The sequence below is a fragment of the Pistacia vera genome, unplaced genomic scaffold (assembly GCF_008641045.1).
Source record: "Pistacia vera cultivar Batoury unplaced genomic scaffold, PisVer_v2 Contig212, whole genome shotgun sequence".
In the NCBI taxonomy this organism is placed as follows: Eukaryota; Viridiplantae; Streptophyta; class Magnoliopsida; order Sapindales; family Anacardiaceae; genus Pistacia; species Pistacia vera.
Window position 1 is genome coordinate 2,449,715 of NW_022196016.1, and position 18,865 is coordinate 2,468,579.

General features: G+C 35.7%; 1 protein-coding gene across 1 annotated transcript; it reads left to right on the forward strand.

The window, feature by feature from the left end:
- The first annotated feature begins 5,925 nt into the window (after positions 1–5,925).
- On the forward strand, positions 5,926–14,662 carry LOC116129556 (licodione synthase-like). Its single transcript, XM_031415274.1, has 3 exons — positions 5,926–6,092; positions 12,888–13,398; positions 14,006–14,662. Exons 1-3 carry the CDS (start codon positions 5,926–5,928, stop codon positions 14,660–14,662), a joined length of 1,335 nt encoding a protein of 444 aa, XP_031271134.1.
- Positions 14,663–18,865: the final 4,203 nt, after the last annotated feature.

An 18,865-nucleotide genomic window follows, 5' to 3' on the forward strand; every position in this document is an offset into this window, starting at 1 on the left:
TCCTCTTCTCATGCCACTGCTCCATTAGAATTAGTCCATAGTGACGTATGGGGTCCTGCCCCCTTACCTTCTTCTGAAGGTTTTAGGTATTACATACAGTTCCTTGATGATTACAGTAGATACACTTGGCTGTTTCCCCTGGGAACAAAGCTGAAGTTAAGTCCATTTTTATTAATTTCATCATCTAGCTGAGCGACAGTTGGTTACAAATTAAAATGTCTACAATCTGATCAAGGAGGGGAATTCATAGCACTACATACGTATCTCACAAACTTAGGCATTCATTTAGACATTCATGCTCTCATATCCACCAACAAAATGGTAGAAGTGAAAGAAACATAGGCCCAAGTTGAAACAGATAACCTTGCTGCTCAAGCTTCAATGCCTCTTCATTTTTGGTGTTATCTTTGAAACTGCTATTTATGTTATTAATAGAATGCCTACCCTATTTTAAATAATATCTCACCTTACCAAATGTTATTTAAAATATCTCCTGTCTATGAAAGCTTAAGGGTTTTGGGTGCTCTTGTTTCCTTATCTTAGAGTTTTAATCGTCATAAATTCAGTTTTCATAGTACAAAGTGTGTCTTTGTTGGATATAGTCTTGTCCATAAGGGTTACAAGTGTCTACAACCCAACGGCAAAATTGTTATTTCGCCTAGTGTTAAATTCAATGAATTAGAGTTTCCTTTCTTTTTTAACAATTTTTGTTCTCAGTCTGTTCCTAAATCTGATTCTGAATCTTTTTGAGTCCTCTCAAAATCAGTCTTAACCAATACATCTCTACCTTTTCCATTCACATCTGTACCCTCTCCTGAGTCTCCACAAAGGCCTTCTAAAGATCCTTCTGCTGTAACAAATCCCTCAGGTAAGTTCTGATTTTTTAACTACACAGTTGGGATTAACTCAACAAACTCACATACTACACATAACACTTCCCTACCTACACATAACACTTCTCTACATGTTTATGGTCCCACACGTTTGAATCATTAGCCACAAATTCACATCAACCTGCTTACTTAAACCAATCATCACCAACCTTTAACATGAAGTTGACTTCACATCATACCAACCTCCATTTTTAACTAAGTCATCATCATCAAATAATTCAACACATCAGCCTATGATTCAAACAATTCCACACATCAGCCTACTGGTTCAAATAGTTCCACACTCCGCTTGCAAATTCAAACCATTCTACTAATTTAGCCTCTCATTTACCTATCCTCTCTACATGTCCTGGTTTACCTTCATGCTCACTTGAGGTTGATCTCACATCACTAAAGAATTCTATGATTGTATGACTTTCAAACCTCTACCTCAACCTCAAACACACACCCCATGACTACAAGATCAAAGCAGCAGCTGTTCCCTTTAACACAGTGTGTTCCACAGCCCTCAATTCAGAAATCATGCTGTTGTTCCTGAACCAAATACTGTGTTTGAAGCCATTCATAGTGCTAAGTGGAAAGGGCAATGCAAAGTGAATTTGATGCATTAATGAAAAATGACACATGGATTCTTGTCCCTCCTCTTCCTAATAAAATATTGTAGGCAACAAGTGGGTTTTAGAACAAATACAATGCTGATGGTTCACTGCAAAAGTACAAAGCTAGACTTGTTGCTAAGGGTTTTCAACAAACTCCTGGACTAGACTACTTTGAAACCTTTAGCCCAGTTATCAAGCCATCTACCATTAGGATAATCCTTACCTTAGCTGTCACAAATGGGTGGGATATCAACAAGTAGATGTAAATAATGCCTTCTTGAATGGAACCTTAAATGAAGAAGTTTACATGAGTTCAACCTATTGGTTTTGAGGATCCTACTAGGCCTTCCTATGTTTGCAGTTAAATAAAGCTTTGTATGGACTTAAACAAGCTCCAAGAGCTTGGTTTGATAAGTTGAAGGCTGCCTTATATCACAAGGATTCCAAAATTCAGTTTCTGATTCTAGCCTGTTTGTGCTTTGTCACAACTCATTTTTCATCTATGTACTTGTCTATGTGGATGATATTCGATTACTGGATCAGATAAGTGTTTTATCACTCAACTCATGAAAGACCTTATGATGAGTTCTCTCTTAAGACTCTTGCTCTTTACAATATTTTTGGGGTTAGAGGCAAACCAGAACAGCAACGGTATCCATTTGAGCAAAGCAAATATGTTTCAGATCACTGTCCAAAACCAAAATGTTGGACTGCATGCCTGCTCTACACCCATGCTGTGGGCACAAAACTTTGCTCTACTGATAGTGAATCTTTTGCTGACCCAAGCCTTTACGCAGCACCATAGAGCCCTTCAATACTTAACTCTTACAAGACCAGATAATTGTTTTTCCTGTTAATAAACTGAGTCAGTTTTTGCAAGCCCCTACAGAACTTCAGTGGCAGGCTTGCAAGAGAATATTAAGATATATTAAGGGAATACAACACTATGGGTTACATTTTAAACCAACCAGCACTTTAAAAGTTGAGTGTTATGCTGATGCTGATTGGGGCAGCAATCTAGAGGACCGACGGTCTACAAGTGGCTATTGTGTTTACATGGGACCAAACTTGATCCAGTGGAGTTCAAAAAAACAAAAGGTTGTAGCTCTTTCTTCTACAGAGGCTGAGTATAGAGCTTTGGCCCATACAGCCACAGAAATTGCATGGCTTCAGAGTTTGTTCACTGAGTTGGGTTTACAAATTAATGGCACACATGTTATTTGGTGTGACAATGTGAGTAATAGGGCCTTGGCAGCTAATCCGGTGTTTCATGCACGAACCAAACACATAGAGATTGATGCTCACTATATTAGAGAGCAAGTTCTTGCAAAAAAACTGCACATACAGTATGTCCCTTCCAAGCTTCAAATAGCTGACCTCTTAACAAAAGCACTATCAGTTGCACAGTTTACAGAACTCAGAAAAAGGCTGAATGTTGTAAGCCAAGAAAACATATAACTGAAACAAACATATAACTGAAACAGATTTTTTTGTCAGATGCAATTTGTCTGCTGTTTATGTTACTGCTGCAGTTTACAGGGTTCAGTTTTTATGCTACAGCTTATAGTTTTCATGCTGAAGAATTTGGGTTGCAGCATTGTTAAAACTGGAGCATTTGTTGAAATTTGCAGTTTTGTGAGATTGCAGAATTGTTTGTGTGAAACATAGCTTACAGATTTGTGTAGTTGAACAGATTTATGAGTTTGCAGATTTGTGTAGTTGATGAAGTTTTTGTGTGGCAGTCTACGTTTTTGTGTTGAATGTAGTTGGTGAAGTTTGTGTTGAGTAACTGCAGATTTATGAGTTTGCAGATTTGTGTAGTTGAACAGATTTATGAGTTTGCAAATTTGTGAAGTTTGTTGTTGGAAGAAATCTGATAAGAAAAGTGCAGAAAAAATGCAGTTTGTTGCTGGAAGAAATCTGATAAGAAAAGTGCAGAAAAAATGCAGTTTGTTGCTGGAAGAAATCTGATAAGAAAAGTGCAGAAAAATGAAAGAAAAATGTAGCAAAATGAAATGCAGTTTTTTTTTTTTTTGCTGCAAATGCAGTTTTTTTTTTCTGGTGCAGATCTGAAGTTGTACTGAATTTCTGATGCTGTACTGAGTATAAACAATTCAGAAGCTGTAAAATGAAGTTGATGTGGTAAGCTGCTGGAAGAAAACAAGACGCTTCAACCATTTGCAGTTTGCAGAGTAATCCAGTTTTGAGGAGTTGTGTGGCAATTTCTGTTTAAAGCTAAATTGAAGGGAAGGAAGCACAGAAATATAACCCAGTTTAAGAGGGAATGTCAATATACGGCCAAAACAAACTGGTAGCATGTTCAAAGCACACTTAGTCCAGCTCAAGGGGGAATGTTAGAATAAGAAGGACTAAACTGCTAGCAGTCAAAAGATGTGGGGCTTATTTGCAATATCACTGAAACGATGACGTTTCAGTAATCTGCAGTCTTTCTCTTAAGCTGAATCGTGTTATTGTCTTCAGTAGTCTTCAATCTTCAATCAGTTCTCTCTTCTCTGTGTAAGCTCACTGTATAAAAAGGGGCTTTTCATTGTAACACAAATTTTTAAATGAAATGCATAGATTCAGTTTTGATTAGTTTTTCTCTCGATTATTCTCTGAGTTTTACAATGACAATAGTCTTGTAGGGTACCGAATGCAACTATTCGGCTGATATCAGAAAGATCTATCAGCCTGGTCTACTTGTTTACTACAAAGAGACAAGGAAGGTCGTTAGAAAGCAAAGCCAAAAAGAAGTAAAAATTCGCTAAGTATAAAAAGGGAAGGCCTGCTCGATTCCCTGAACTGGCAGATGCCATCATAATGAAAGAAGAAAAATTTTGTCTCGTATGCCCCGGTGTTGCTAGGGTAATTGTAAATGCCTCCCTCGATTGTTGGTCGCTTCGAGAGGTAATAGAAGTCTTTGCCCTTGCTCTTCTTTAGGTAATACGAGCAAGTGAGCTCTAGCGCTGTCTGTTGACTAAGGCCATTCTCAGCGCACACGATATACATAGCCACGGCTATCATATACGCGTTGGGCATCAGCTGTAAAGGTACGACCCCGAAGTGATCGAGGATCGACCTGATGAATGGGTGGAAAGGGATCAGTGCTCCGCACTTAAATATGGCTTCAGAGATCGTAGCCATTCCCTCTGGTAGATTTCGAGCTGTATGCTTCCGGTATCGGTAGACATTTACGCTAATTGTGTATTGCTCTACTACCTCCTGTATTTCATCTCGGATAGCTACTAATAGAATCCCTTGTGTAGGACCTGCTGAGGTGTCCTACACTTGCGAGCTTGTCCCCTCACCCATTCTGGTCGCTATAGGGTCCATCTCTTCTTCGGTCTGAAAAAGGGAGGACACGTGGAAGTTACTCAGTCTCCGTACAAGAGTTTTGTACGACAACGTGAAAAAGAAAAACCCTAAAAACCCTTAGGGACCAGCCTTAACGGTTTGTTTCCTAAAACCCTAATTCTTTACACAAAACCGCCATTGCCAACTGGTTATCTACACTTAAAATAAGAAAAAAGAAAATGATGGAAGGATCTTCCTTACCCTTTTGACTGTGGTGATTGGATTTGTGGCTTTGAACGGAGAATGTGCACCAACTCGGAAACTAGAAATCTGGTCTCGCAAGAACTTCTTGCCTTTCCCTGAGAATTTGAGTATTGTGGCATTGCTCAAAGTGAACTTGCAGTTTTATAGTGGAGGAAACGACAATTGGTTCTTCCGAGGCCAAGCGATGTTTGGGCAGAACGCAGCAACTCTGGCCATTGATTGCAACCAGGTGTCATCAATCAGCGAGAAAGAGTAACCGCCATGCTTCAGGAAATTCCATCGTCACGTCTTTCCATTGAAAAAACAAGCGACGGCTCGATTCTCTCTTCCTCTTTAAATGCACCTTCATCCATATTTAATACTCTGATAAAGAATGTTGTTTCAGCATGGCTTACATTTAATGCGCATGGCTGGCATTTATGATGCGCAGGACACGTTTGTCAGAGCAAATAATGTTTCATTAATGGGTTAACTGCCAAAGCACAACGGATAATATCCGAAGAGGTCGTTAAATTAGAACACTCTTCGTCGCATGTCAATCGCAAAGTGATGTGATTCCTTGCCTCCAGTAGAAATATGCTAAGTGTAATCAAGTTGCTGACTTTGGTTAAGAAGAAAGGTATGTCGATACAGTGTTGAGCAGGGTCTAACCCAGGTCGTCGACTTCGCAGAAGAAGACCATCTCAGGTCACTGGTAGAAAAATTTTCTGCAACCTCATCATAGCCAAGTCAGATCAACCAAGCGTCGATTAGGTTATGTCAAATGATGGCATAATTGTGCAGTTCTCAAGGTTCAATCCTTAAACCTTAAAAAACGGAGGGACTTCTGTTATACTTGAAAAGGTTGGGCTGACGTGGAGCCTCACAAGTAAAGTATGGTCAAAACTCAGAAGGGTCATGTGCCGTCCAGGTGCGGCCACGTCGTAACCAGCGCAAGTGGCATGGCTTCTGTTAGTACAATAGGTGGGTGCCAGACTAGCAAGCGGCTGGAGATCACCCACATGTCAAAACCTTGTTTTAATCAAGGAAATCTCTCGGGCAGGTGAACAATGGGACACAGAGAATGATTTGCACAGCACCTACCCACTTGTAGCTTTTATAATCATTACTTTGAACTCTCCCACTATAAATAGAGGACTTCCCTCTCGTTTAAGGGGATTAGCTAATTTTACGTTTAATTAGCTCTCTCTCTCTCTCTCTCTCTCTCTCTCTTGTATTCTCACCCAAATTGTAACTCAGCTCGCTGAACAAGACCTGATCTCCCTTTTATTAATACAACAGTAGTGGATATAGGATTCACTTTTGAGCATCCAAACCACTTTAAACATTATTCTGCACCCTTTTATTTCATTCAATCCCTCATATCACGTGTGACTTCTAATTCCTTTTAGCATTTCACACATACGAGTAGTTGGTGTCAAAATCAAGCATCAACAATATATATATACGATAGCGGATCTAGAAATTCTTGTTGGGGTGGGCCAAAATAAAATGTAATAGCATATAATATTCATATTTATGTGTTTTAGTTGAAATTGGTATAAAAAGAAAAAAAAAATTATATATAAATATTTTTTTTTAAAAACATGGCCCACCCTCAATATACCTTACTAGATTCACCATGTGTGTGTGTGTGTGTGTGTGTGTGTGTGAAGGAAAGTTTCAATATTGGGTTTCGGGTTTTCACACATATGATGGCGACGTGGTTGGAAGCGTAAGGGTTATTGTATAAAAAGAGTGTATAACTTGTACACTCTTTTTCTCACCTGCTACATACAGACTATTAAGAATCGACAATCCCTTACGCTTCCAACCACGTCGCCATCAGATGTGTGAAAACCCGAAACCCAATATTGAAACTTTCCTTCACACACACACACACATATATTTGTACATAAAAATCTGCCGTCTTTTCTAACTTGCTACACACAGATCATGAAGAGTCGAAAATCGCTTACTTGTCCAACCAAGTTGTCGTCAGATATTGAAAAATCCTTCACAAATGTTGAAAGACTGTTCATATTCAACAAAGAGTAATCGACCAGTAAATCAAATGTGAACAAGAGATTGACAGAATCATATTTTCAGTGGAGTTTATATTATTTGAGAAAGAATTCCAACGACATATTCACAAATTGAAACGGCTAGAAGATTTCCCGTGAATGATGAAATGCATGAATGTATAGAAATGGCCCAAATATTTCCAAAAAAAAGCTTTAGATTTCGTTTACAATATGATTTTACTTTCAACAATGATATTTATAATTTATATCATTGACTTGAACATTATATCACCATATTTCAACGGTGATAATGCAAGAAATGGAAAACTACTATAATATGATTTTAGGCCGAACGACTTGTGCATACCCAAAGTTTACCGTAACGACAAGTTGGTACCTAAAAGGTTTTGAAACGACAAATAGGTACCTTCCGTTATATTCTGTTAATGATTTTTGTTTATTAATAGTGAAAAGACTAAAATACCCTTCAAAGTTTCAATTTTTGTTTTTTATAAATTTAAAAATTTCTAAAAAAAACCCTAGGTTTGCTAATTTAATTAAACACCCCAATATATAAAAAGTTTGTTAAATGACAAAAACATCCCCACCACCCCCAATGCCAGATTTCGGCCACCATCGCCGGAATCTGGCCGAAAAACTGCATTACGACACAGATCCGTCGGATCTGTGGCGTAAAGTGCCGATCTGGCCTTTTCCGGTCAGATCCGCCACGGATCTGGCCGGAAAAGGCAAGATCTGGCCGTCGAAGCAGCAGCCAGATCTGGCCTTTTCCGGCCAGATCGACGCGTTACGACACAGATCCGACAGGTCTGTGTCGTAACGCAACTTTTCGGCCAGATTCCGGCGGTGGTGGCCAGAATCTGGCACTTGCGGGTGGGGGGTGTTTTTGTTATTTTATAAAATTTTTATATATTGGGGTATTTAGTGAAATTTGTAAACTTAAGGAATTTTTTGAAATTTTTAAATTTATAAAAAACTAAAATTCAAACTTTTAAGGGCATTTTAGTCTTTTCACTATTAATAAACAGTAATAAACAGAAATCACTAACAGAACATGACGGAAAGTACCTATTTGTCATTTTAAAACTTTTTGGGTACCAACTTGTTGTTACGATAAATCTTGGATATGTGTAAGTCTTTCTCCCTATGATTTTATTGTCAACAATGACTATGTCACCTCACCCGTCAGCCGTGATCAATTTGAACAAGGGATTGACAGAATGACGCAAGAAAGAATTCTAACGAAAAATATGTCACAAATTGAAATTACTACAACATTCTATCACGCTATTTCAACAATTATAACGCAAGAAATGGAAAACTATTACATATGATTTCATTTTCAACGAGTCAGCAGTAAAAATTTCGATACATATATAGAGTGGACAGAGTGAACAAGTTCTACTACATTAGTGAGCTGATTGTGTTGAGTGAACTTAGCTCATTAAGTCAACTCAGTCAAACCAAGTCAACTACTACATCCTAACATTCTCTCGTAAACTAGACTTTCTGTAAGTTGTGTCAACTCAGTCAACCAGGTCCACTATTGCATCCTAACACTATAGCATAAAAATATTTACCAATACTTTAAATATGTGATATAGATAATTACATTTTTTAAAATTTGAACTACTGTTTAGTACTAAAACATACAATTTTACAGTTTTTTATATAAAAAAAATTTGACAGAAAGTTTGTGTTTTAGCATTTAATGACGACATTAAACTATTAATTTGGATGGGTTAACTAAGCCATTGTCAAATAAATTCAATATTTTTGTATGAATAAAAAAAAGGTCAATCCTAACATTGATATAACTATAATAAAACTTATTTATAGTGATACTCTATATAAGAATAATTTCACTATAGTTATAAAAAATTAAGGTCACAACTTTGGATAAATTATAAATAAGAATAAACTTCACATGGTTATAAATTATAACTTCCCTAAGTCCCAGCTTAATGAACTTGCCTCTACATAATAATAATTATTTGTATATTACAAAAGATATATGATATGTTATACTAAAGGTTTAAGATAAAACAAAATATTTATCTAAAGTTGCGTTGTTATCATTATAGGTATGTAATTAGACCTGGCAAAACGGGTGGGTGGGCCGAGTACGGTAGGGGTCAAACTGGTACGGGTCCTTATACGGGTCAAAATATACGGGTCTAAAATATTAGACCCGTGCCCTACCCTATACGGGTACGGATGGACCCGCGGGTGGACTTGTTTTTTCTCTCTCTAGATTTTAGTTTTTACAGTTTCACCCCTAACAAGTGTTCAATTATGATAGTTACACCCCAAAATTCCTGCAGTTTTAATTTTTTACATTTACACCCGCTAAATCAACTACTCTAAATTCAATTCAACTTAGAATATAAACAAATAGGAACCAAAATAAACAAATAACATATAAACAAACAATAACATATAATACAAAACTACAAATACCAAACAAAATAAACAAATACAAAATCACTAATACACAATTACACATAAACAAACAAAATAAGTCAATAAACTATAAATACCAACTAAAATAAACAAATACATAATCCAATATCTGGACAATTTTATAAAAGACCAAAAAGAAAATGGTGAAGAAAAAATCCTTTACACTCAGCAAATTAGTTTGAGACATCTTACAAAAGGTACAAATTTTGTGGCTCCAGAAAAGCTACCTTTGAATCCAATTCTAACACCATCCTGAACATAATCAACTTCCAGGAGGAAGTAAAGAAATTAGGACACTATTACGAATCTTTGCTATTACTTCTCATGCATTCTTGAGTCTGGAGAGTTATATATCAATGGTGACAGAGGTTGTCTTGCAGCTGGATGCAGATCGAAGTCAATCTTCTTCTCAACTGGGCTACTCATTTTAGGACTTGATTTTCGCTTGTCTGACTGTCAAAAAGGAAGCATCTCAAAAATTATATAACTAATGGCCGTTGTTTATCAAATGTAATAACACACGCACATAGTTCTGCCTCTCTGCTTACCTTGGCAGATGTACTGCTAGTATGCTTTCCACCAGAATCATTAAGGTTCCTTTCTCTATGGAGTTGCCTCAATAACTTCTTGCTTTCGCAATTTCACCTATAAGTTTCAGATCAAAGTAAGTCACACTGAGGATGTGAAGTCAAGCAAATACACATTAGAGCTAAATTTTTTAAATTTAACTTACTCATTAAAGCTAAGATATGTTATACTTTAACCAACATAAGGACTCCAATTATCATAATCTTTTCCACTTTCCAATTTCAGTCATTCATTCCCTTTAATGGATTGCTAAATTCAGATACTCATTTAAGTGAGATTTAATAGGTAGTCATGTTGGCCCAATCACCATGTGAACAAAGGGAGAAAGAAGAGAAGACTGGTCTTGAAGGTTGGCATGTTCTTTGAAATCATAACACTAGGGAACCTTATACCCATCTATTACATTATACATACATGATACATCCCTCGCTCAGGATTTAGATTACAAGGAGAAGTATGCAAAAAATAGTGTATAAATCAGGGGAACCCAACACAAACACACTCAACGAAAACAACTCTACACAGATCGACGTACAGGGAAAGTTCAACCAAACAACAATATAAGTGTAAACAATGTTAATCTCACAAACAAAAATTAAAATACAAAATATGCAGTAACCTACCTTAACCATTCAAACAAAAAGATCAATATTCTTTCCTCCGTTTTGACAACCAATGAGCTACAAACACCAAGCTTCCTTTAAACCCTTTTAATTTTACTATAAGCTAAAGAATCTCTGCTTTGAAAATTTGCAACTTCTTCACACCATTACCAGCAGCAAACTTATTATAAAGTCTCTGAACCTTAAAATCTGTGAAACTTTTTCTTTCTAACAATCACTTGAATCTTCTTCCAACTCTTCCTTTTCCACAGATTAAACCACCAATAAGGTTCTGCTTTGATTTTCAACCATAATTAACAAAGCTGAAGGGCCCAATAAATTGACCAAAGTTAAATCATTTTCTAATCCAAACTATTCAACCTAATTGCACTTCCCACCAAAATTAATAATAAGAACAAGCAGAAGAAGCTTCATCAATCAAACAACAAATAAGAAAACGCCATGTTATGTAAAGCTTTTCTGATTAATAAAATAAATAATAATTTATTTCAACTTTACTGATATGTTAGCAGTGGTTTTATTGTCTGGAATTGAGAAATTTTAGGATTCAAAAGATCCAAATCTAAAAGCCAGCAAACAAACAAGTAAATATAAAAAGATTCAAATTCACAAGCAAAAATTTTAATGCTTAACGGAAAAATCAAGGCAACTGTTTACCAGCCAAAGAGGATGAGTGATGGCGACCAGCGACTATGGTACTGGGAATGGGAATGACGGACTGGATGAGTGACGAGTGACAAACTGACAATTAATCGAAGAGGGAGACAGTGACAGGGAGTTGAAATTGAGGTACGAAGAATATGGTAAAGACTAAAGAGGGAGGTACTCAGTTGAGTGTTGACGATGACTGATGAGAGATTGAGAGGTAGGAGAGATTTGAGTTACTGAGAGTCTGAGAGTTGAGATGCGACCGTGATAGAGTTACAGATGAGATGAGAGGCGTGATAAAATTAGTGGTTTTAGATTTGCAAATACGGGTGCCCGCGGGTTCATCCATCTAACCCGTGAGTTATTGGACCGAGTACGGGTACGGGTCTCAAAAAAATGGGTTTGATATATTGAACCCGTACCCTATATTTTTTAACTGGGTACGGGCCGACCTGCGGGTCTGGACCCGTTTTGCCAGGTCTACATGTAATAACTTTATAGCATTGACACATTTTTGTTGACGTCATAATATTTCTAGGTTATCACTGTCTATACTTTGGATTTGACATGCTCTATTAATGAATTATTAATATAGTGCATATTTTACCTCTATACCACTTGCATTAAGGATAACTAAGTCAAAACTATAATTTTTGTAATTACACCTCTATGAAGTTATAACATTCTCGTGATAATAAAATTAGTTTAATCATACCATTATGACTATGGAAAGGTTATACTGTATTAAATATGTAAAATCACTTATTATTCTTTAAATCTCTTACAACCAACAAATCTAGTGCCAAATCTTCTTAGAAAGAAAATTAAGAGCATGTTGAGTGCATTAATATTAATTTGGTGTGATTAAATAATAATAATAAAAAAAAATCATCTTGAGGTTTCAAAAATAACAAAATTTTCCCAATGGCTAATTAGTTGTTAAAATTTCAGGTGAATTTTTTTATTTAATGAAATATAAGAAGGATTTTTTTTTTTTTTATCAATACTTAATAATATTATCTACATGGTCTTGTGCCTCATATTTTAACGCAAAATTTAACTACTGCGTTGATTGAAAAAAAAGAAATTCAATCCCTCATATTTAGCAAAAATAGTTAAATGAATTGTCATATATGGAATCATAATTATAATGCAAAAAATCTTAGATGGGAATAGAGACTTAAAATTCAGATTTTCAATTTTACTAACAAAAATTAATTTATGAAAGTTGCCATCACTTCAAAATCTCTTATTTTTTTTACTTCTAATTTTATCAACATAAGAAGATGTTAGAGATTTATATTAATGTTATGATGGAATCGTGGCTAAATTAAGGCCATGAAGTATACCGAACAATATTACTATTATCTGTCCGTGAATGAAATGAAAAAGAAAGGGATATGCAACCTTTCTTTTCCAATATTCGCAATTAATGAATTGGAAAAGGCTTCTTTGTTTGGTAATTGCTTTGAAATATTGAAATATTGCGAGAACTCTTGGCCAGTTTCTTCCCATTAGAAGCCAGGAGTTGCAGGATTTCGTCAAGCTTTTGCTTGAAAAGTCTCATGCGGGAGAAAGAGTTAACGTTACAGAAGAGTCGTTGAAGTTGACGAATAATGTGATATCGCAAATGATGTTTAGCATCAAATGTTCGAGGACGGATGGCCAAGCCGAGGAGGCGAGGACACTTGTTCGGGAAGTGATGGAGATTTTCGGAGAGTTTAATATTTCTGATATAATTTGGTTCTTTAAGAATGTGGATCTGCAGGGATTTAGAAGGAGGTTTATGGATATTCATAAGAGATATTATTCGTTGCTTGAGAAGATTATATGGAACCGCGAAATGGTGAGGAAGGAGAAGAAGAAAAATGGAAGGAGAATAAATGGAGATGTTGATGATGATGAAGAGGTTAGAGATTTTCTTGACATTTTGCTTCATGCTTTGGAAAATGAGAAGTCGGAGATACAGTTGACAGGAGATCATATCAAGGCCATAATTTTGGTAAGCCAGTTATCAGGATTCTCTCTTTATCTTAATTTTTATCTTTGTAAACACTATACATATATATATTCTTCTTGAATCGGAGATTTTATTTTTATCGTTAGAAAGTAGATAGATTGATAATGGAAGTCAGGTTCTTGATAATGATGTATTGAATCTAATGAATCAATAATACTTCTTTCTTCTTAATTATACATTCTTAACGTCAACCTGAATTAAATACAATGGTTGAATTTCATGTACTTTAGCGGTACTTTCGGTTCATTTAACATTTTGCTGATGTGTCTTCAATGAATACCGTCCATTATCAATTTGTAGCTTTTTGCATGACTTTCCTGATTTGGTACAAACATTGTATCTGCATCTACATGCTTGACCACATACATATTTTTGTCTGTTCTCACTTCAATTCACTAATACAAAAAGTGAAGAAAATAATTTTAATATGTGTCAATCATATTGCTTTTGATTTTCTTTTATTTTTTAGAAATCATTCTGCATATATTCTTAACCAAGAATTTTTATTATGTGTAACTAAAAATCGGCAGTGACTATAATACAGTCATGTAAAAGTACTTATTAATTAGACGGTAATTTATTGTTTCAGGATTTTCTTACCGCTGCAACAAACACAACTGCAATGGCAGCCGAATGGGCATTGGCAGAGCTCATCAACAATCCAAACATTCTCGAAAAGGCTCAGGAAGAAATTGACCAAGTTGTCGGAAAAGCGAGGCTAGTCAAGCAATCCGACCTTCCGAATCTGCCATATCTCCAAGCCATTATAAAAGAAAACTTCAGGCTCCACCCTCCAATTCCAATGCTCGCCAGGAAATCCATCGCAGATTGCCAAATCGGCAATTACACAATTCCTGACGGCTCTCTATTGTTCGTTAACATCTGGTCGATCGGAAGAGACCCCAAAGTTTGGAGTAATCCAATGAAGTTCAATCCTGAGAGATTCCTGAAACCAAACGAGAGCGATGGCCCTGGAATTAACATTGATGTTAAAGGGTTCAACTATCAGTTGTTGCCATTCGGAACTGGAAGAAGAGGGTGCCCTGGAATCAATTTGGCCATGCAGGAGTTGCCAACGACTCTGGAGGCGATGATCCAGTGCTTCAACTGGAAGGTTGTGAATCCTGAAGGAGTGGAAATGAAGGGTAATGATTTGGTTGATATGTCTGAACGACCAGGATTGACCGCTCCTAGAGCTCATGATCTTGTTTGTGTACCGGTGGCACGGTGTTCTCCGGTGTCATAGGTCCGGTTACTTTGGAAAGTAATTGCTTGAATTAATTGTTTTATTTACTATTACAGTATAACCTCTTTATAGTGATACTCTGTATAAAAATAACTTCTAGATAATTTTGGTCCCAACTTGGATAAGTTATAAATAAAAATAAATTTCACATTATAATAAGTTATAATTTTTCTAGGTCCCGTCTTAAGAAATTTGTCTCTACATAGTAATAATTATATGTATATTGCAAAAAAATATAAATTATGTGACATTAAAGTTTAAAATGAAATAAAATATTTATGTAAAATTGTTTGAGATAATAATTTATGATTTAGAATTGTTATCACATCTTTTATCTTGTAAGTACGTAATAAGTCGTCAGTATGGATACCTTTTTGTTAAAGCCAAAATATTTTTAGCTTCTCCAATATGTTTAGAGATTCTTGGCAGAAAACTTTTAATATTTCTGTGCTCTCATCCTCAGGATTATCTCTTTCCTCTTCTTGTCTAATTTCAGTAATTATTTTTTCTTTAATTAAAGCATACACAACTTGTTGCTCATTTGGATGATTGAGAAAGACATTAATATCCATTTGATTAGTGTATTGAAGTTGTCGAATTTAATTACTCAATTCATTTCTACTGTTAAAACATAAATTATAAAACAATAAATCAAAACAGTAATTTTTTAATCAAAACAATAATTCTTGTAACTACACCTCTATTTAATTATAACCTCCTTATAATAATAAATTTAGTTGATCCCAACATTATGACTATAAAAAGGTTCTACTGTATATCTGTATTAGAAATTAAGTTTCAAGGGAAAGATGTATTGTATTTTGCCGTATCTTAATAAAATCGTATTATATACACGTATCCTAATTAAAATATCTTAATAAATAGACAAGAAAACTTTTTTTTTTTTAATGAGGTATAAATGATATTAAGGCGAAGACGTCACAAAATTTTAGGATGTTCACAATCACAATGGAGAATTTTCATATATATAATAAACAAGTTTAATAACTATTTTTGACAATACATCCGTTTGAGAATCTAAGTTCAAAACTGGAATTCTCGTCTAACCTTAACAATTTTTTAGAAACAAAAAGAAATGACTTTGGATCATGTAGATGTCCATGAGGGGGTATGTGTACAAACCATTGACTTTGGGCTGGCCTGGGAGATGCTCTTGAGTGGCCCGTGTGTTGTGCAAGTTCTGCAAGAGTTCGCCACCTAGTGTTTACACCTTTGGGTTTATGTTTTTCTCGGATCTCCTGTTGCATGTTTGTCTTGTTGGGCTGGGATATGGTTGGCAAAGTTATGAGAGGTTGGCTTTTGTCTTGTAGGTTTAGGTGCTTCTTTTGTTGGTACCCTTCGGCCTGTCCAAGTTTTGTAGCTTGAAGGGTTTCCTTCCTTTAGGTTGTCATTTTTTTTTTTTTTATTCTTTTATACAATTACCATGGTTACCGAAAAAATAATTTTACTGAAAATCAACGATGGACTTAAAACATTCAATAATAAACTTCTCAATTTGGGTTAATTAACAAGTGTTTGTGTTTAGTAAGATCAATGGTGATGTTAGTATATAAAGAAAAATTTATTTTCTAAAATGTTAAAAAAATAATTAAAGTTTGAAAAAGAGTAATAGCTAACTTACGTGTATGTGTATTTATGAAGGAGGTTTAGTGGAATTATTTTGTTAATTGGACAAGGTTGGTTTGAGTAAATCAAGTAGCGTTTATAAAAACAACTTAGAACTCACAAGATATTTAATTGATATTTATAAATCTCCTTAAACTCATTTTTTTTTTTTTTCGGTCAACATTGGTCTACAATTAGATTTAACAGTGGAAATTGACGGCAAGGGAAGTGCTTGTATAATATGCAATAGTTTCGGAGCAAACTGTCAATTTTGGGTACTTCATAGGAAGATAATGTCTTTAATCCGAATCTAAGTGTTACGTTTAGATATTATTGTACCTAACATGCTTTAGAGTTTGGCGAAGGGGTGTAAGCCGAACCGAGCCGCTCGCTCAGGCTCGGCTCGACTATAGTATCAAGTCGAGTTCGAACATGCCACTACTCAACTCGTTAGGCTTGCAAGCCTCAGCGAGCTCGAGGGTATATTTGATAGCTTTGAAACTAATAGGGGGTTATAGTATTTTTTTTCAACCATCATTCAAAGATCAACTCTTTTTCAACCAAACAAAATCAGCATCCAATATTTGATAAGATTTTCATTTTATTAATTTAAAAAAATCAAGAAAAAAATAGATCTAGTCATCGTAAGGCCTTTGAGCAGTTGAATAGTTACGGTTGTCGCATGAGAGCCTTGCAATGGCCAAAACAAGTCGCCGATAAGCTCCATCTCATAACGGTTGTCCAAGCCTAGGAGGGTGGAAAGAAAGGAGAAGAGAGAGAAAAAGAAAGAGAAGAGAAGATAAAGAAATAGAAGAGAAAAAATATATATATAACAGGAGAAAGAGAAGAAGAAACAAAAAAGAAGATGAAGAAGAAAGAAGAAAGAGAACCAGAGGATAAAGAGAAACTGAAAAAGATGGAGAAATAGAAAAGAGATGGGACAAAGAGTAGGACCTTCTTTTTAAAGTTGGAATAGTGTAAAATGCCTTTTTAAAACCTTAAAAATAGAGAATATAAAGGTATATTTGATAGTTTTGAAACTAATAGGGAGCAAATTTTTCAAAGTTGCTCGAGCTTTAGCTGTTGTGTTCGATTTTTCAAGCTTGTCATGCTCAAGCTCGACTCGATTAGTCCAAAACTCAGCTTGGCTCAACTGGTTTACACCACTTTGGCCAAACCACCAAGATTGAAGTGTCAATTCAATACACATCTTTTTTCGTGGGAACAAATCTCAAAAGTTTTGTTGTGATAGGACATGTATTTAATTATTATTTTTTTATAATCCAAAAATATCCATATCCTTCTGGGAATTTAAGTTAAAAAATAGAGTTCTACTTGAACCTCAACATTTTTCTTTAAAAGTGGAGAATAATGACTCTCGGTCATGTAGATATCCATAAGGGGGTGTGTGCACAAACACGGGATTCACATTTAGCTAATTTACGTGCTGTTCTTAAAAGATATTAATACTATTATATGTGAAGCCTTATGCGACATCATTTTGACTTAGGCCGAGACTTCATCCTGATCGTTGGTTTGAGGATAGATCTGACGGCTGAGGACTTACGTGTGGTCAAACCTATAAAAGCAGAGGTCCTTTCAATTCGCAAACAACACGTTTTCTCTCTGTTTGATACCTCTCAAAGTTACCAGATTAGGGTTCAAGATTAGGGCTTTGTGTGTGTATAAATCTGCTGATAATCTGTCTATTGAGTCGTGTTTCTTAGTGGGGTGGGAACCTGGTGTAGAGTTCTTAATACAGATTGTAGGTTTATCTTTGTTATTCTGAAGCCAGTTTTGATCTTGATTGAAATCTTGTAAATGGAAGAGAGTTTGAGGGTTGTAACCGTTCTTGATCGTAATAGTAAGTGCAGCGAGCATCCATATTCTGGAGCTCAACGTGGACGTAGCTTGTTCAATATTGAATAAGTGAACCACGGTAAATACTGTGTGTTGAATCTATTTTGGTTTGCATTGATTGTGTGTTTTGGTTGATGTTTGCTTGATTTGAGTGAGGAGTAATTACAACAGTGGTATCAGAGCCAAAGTTCTAAGGTGTATCTAGGTTTAGAAATCGTTTTATTCTTGACGAATTCGAAAATTAAGGTTTGTCAGTTTTGGGGGGTTTTTCGATTTAAAGGTTCTTAGATCATTAGGACTTCGAATCTTGTTGAGTCTTGGGATTAATTCGTAAGATTAGGTCACAAACACAAGGGATCGACGAAATTCGTGCAAAATCGAAATTAGGGTTTTGTTAGGATTTGGGGGGTTTTTTTTCGAATTAGGGTTTCGAATCGTCCTGAATCTGGTCGAATTGGTTAGTTTGAGTCACAAACACGAGTTAGGGGGAGAAATCTTGGTATTGCCTAGGAGCTATAGTAGTATTGTTACTTTCATCTTGTTTATAAAGTTTAAGGGTATCTTGGCTGGAAAACCAGTAATCGCCTTAAAAACTGTCTGGCAGTACTTGGCAACCTCTGGTATAACAATGCCACGTACTCCTTAGACTGTTCTGCCCTGTCATTACAGTACAATGAGCACTACTCTTATGGAGATCTCCCAATACGATGGGAAGAT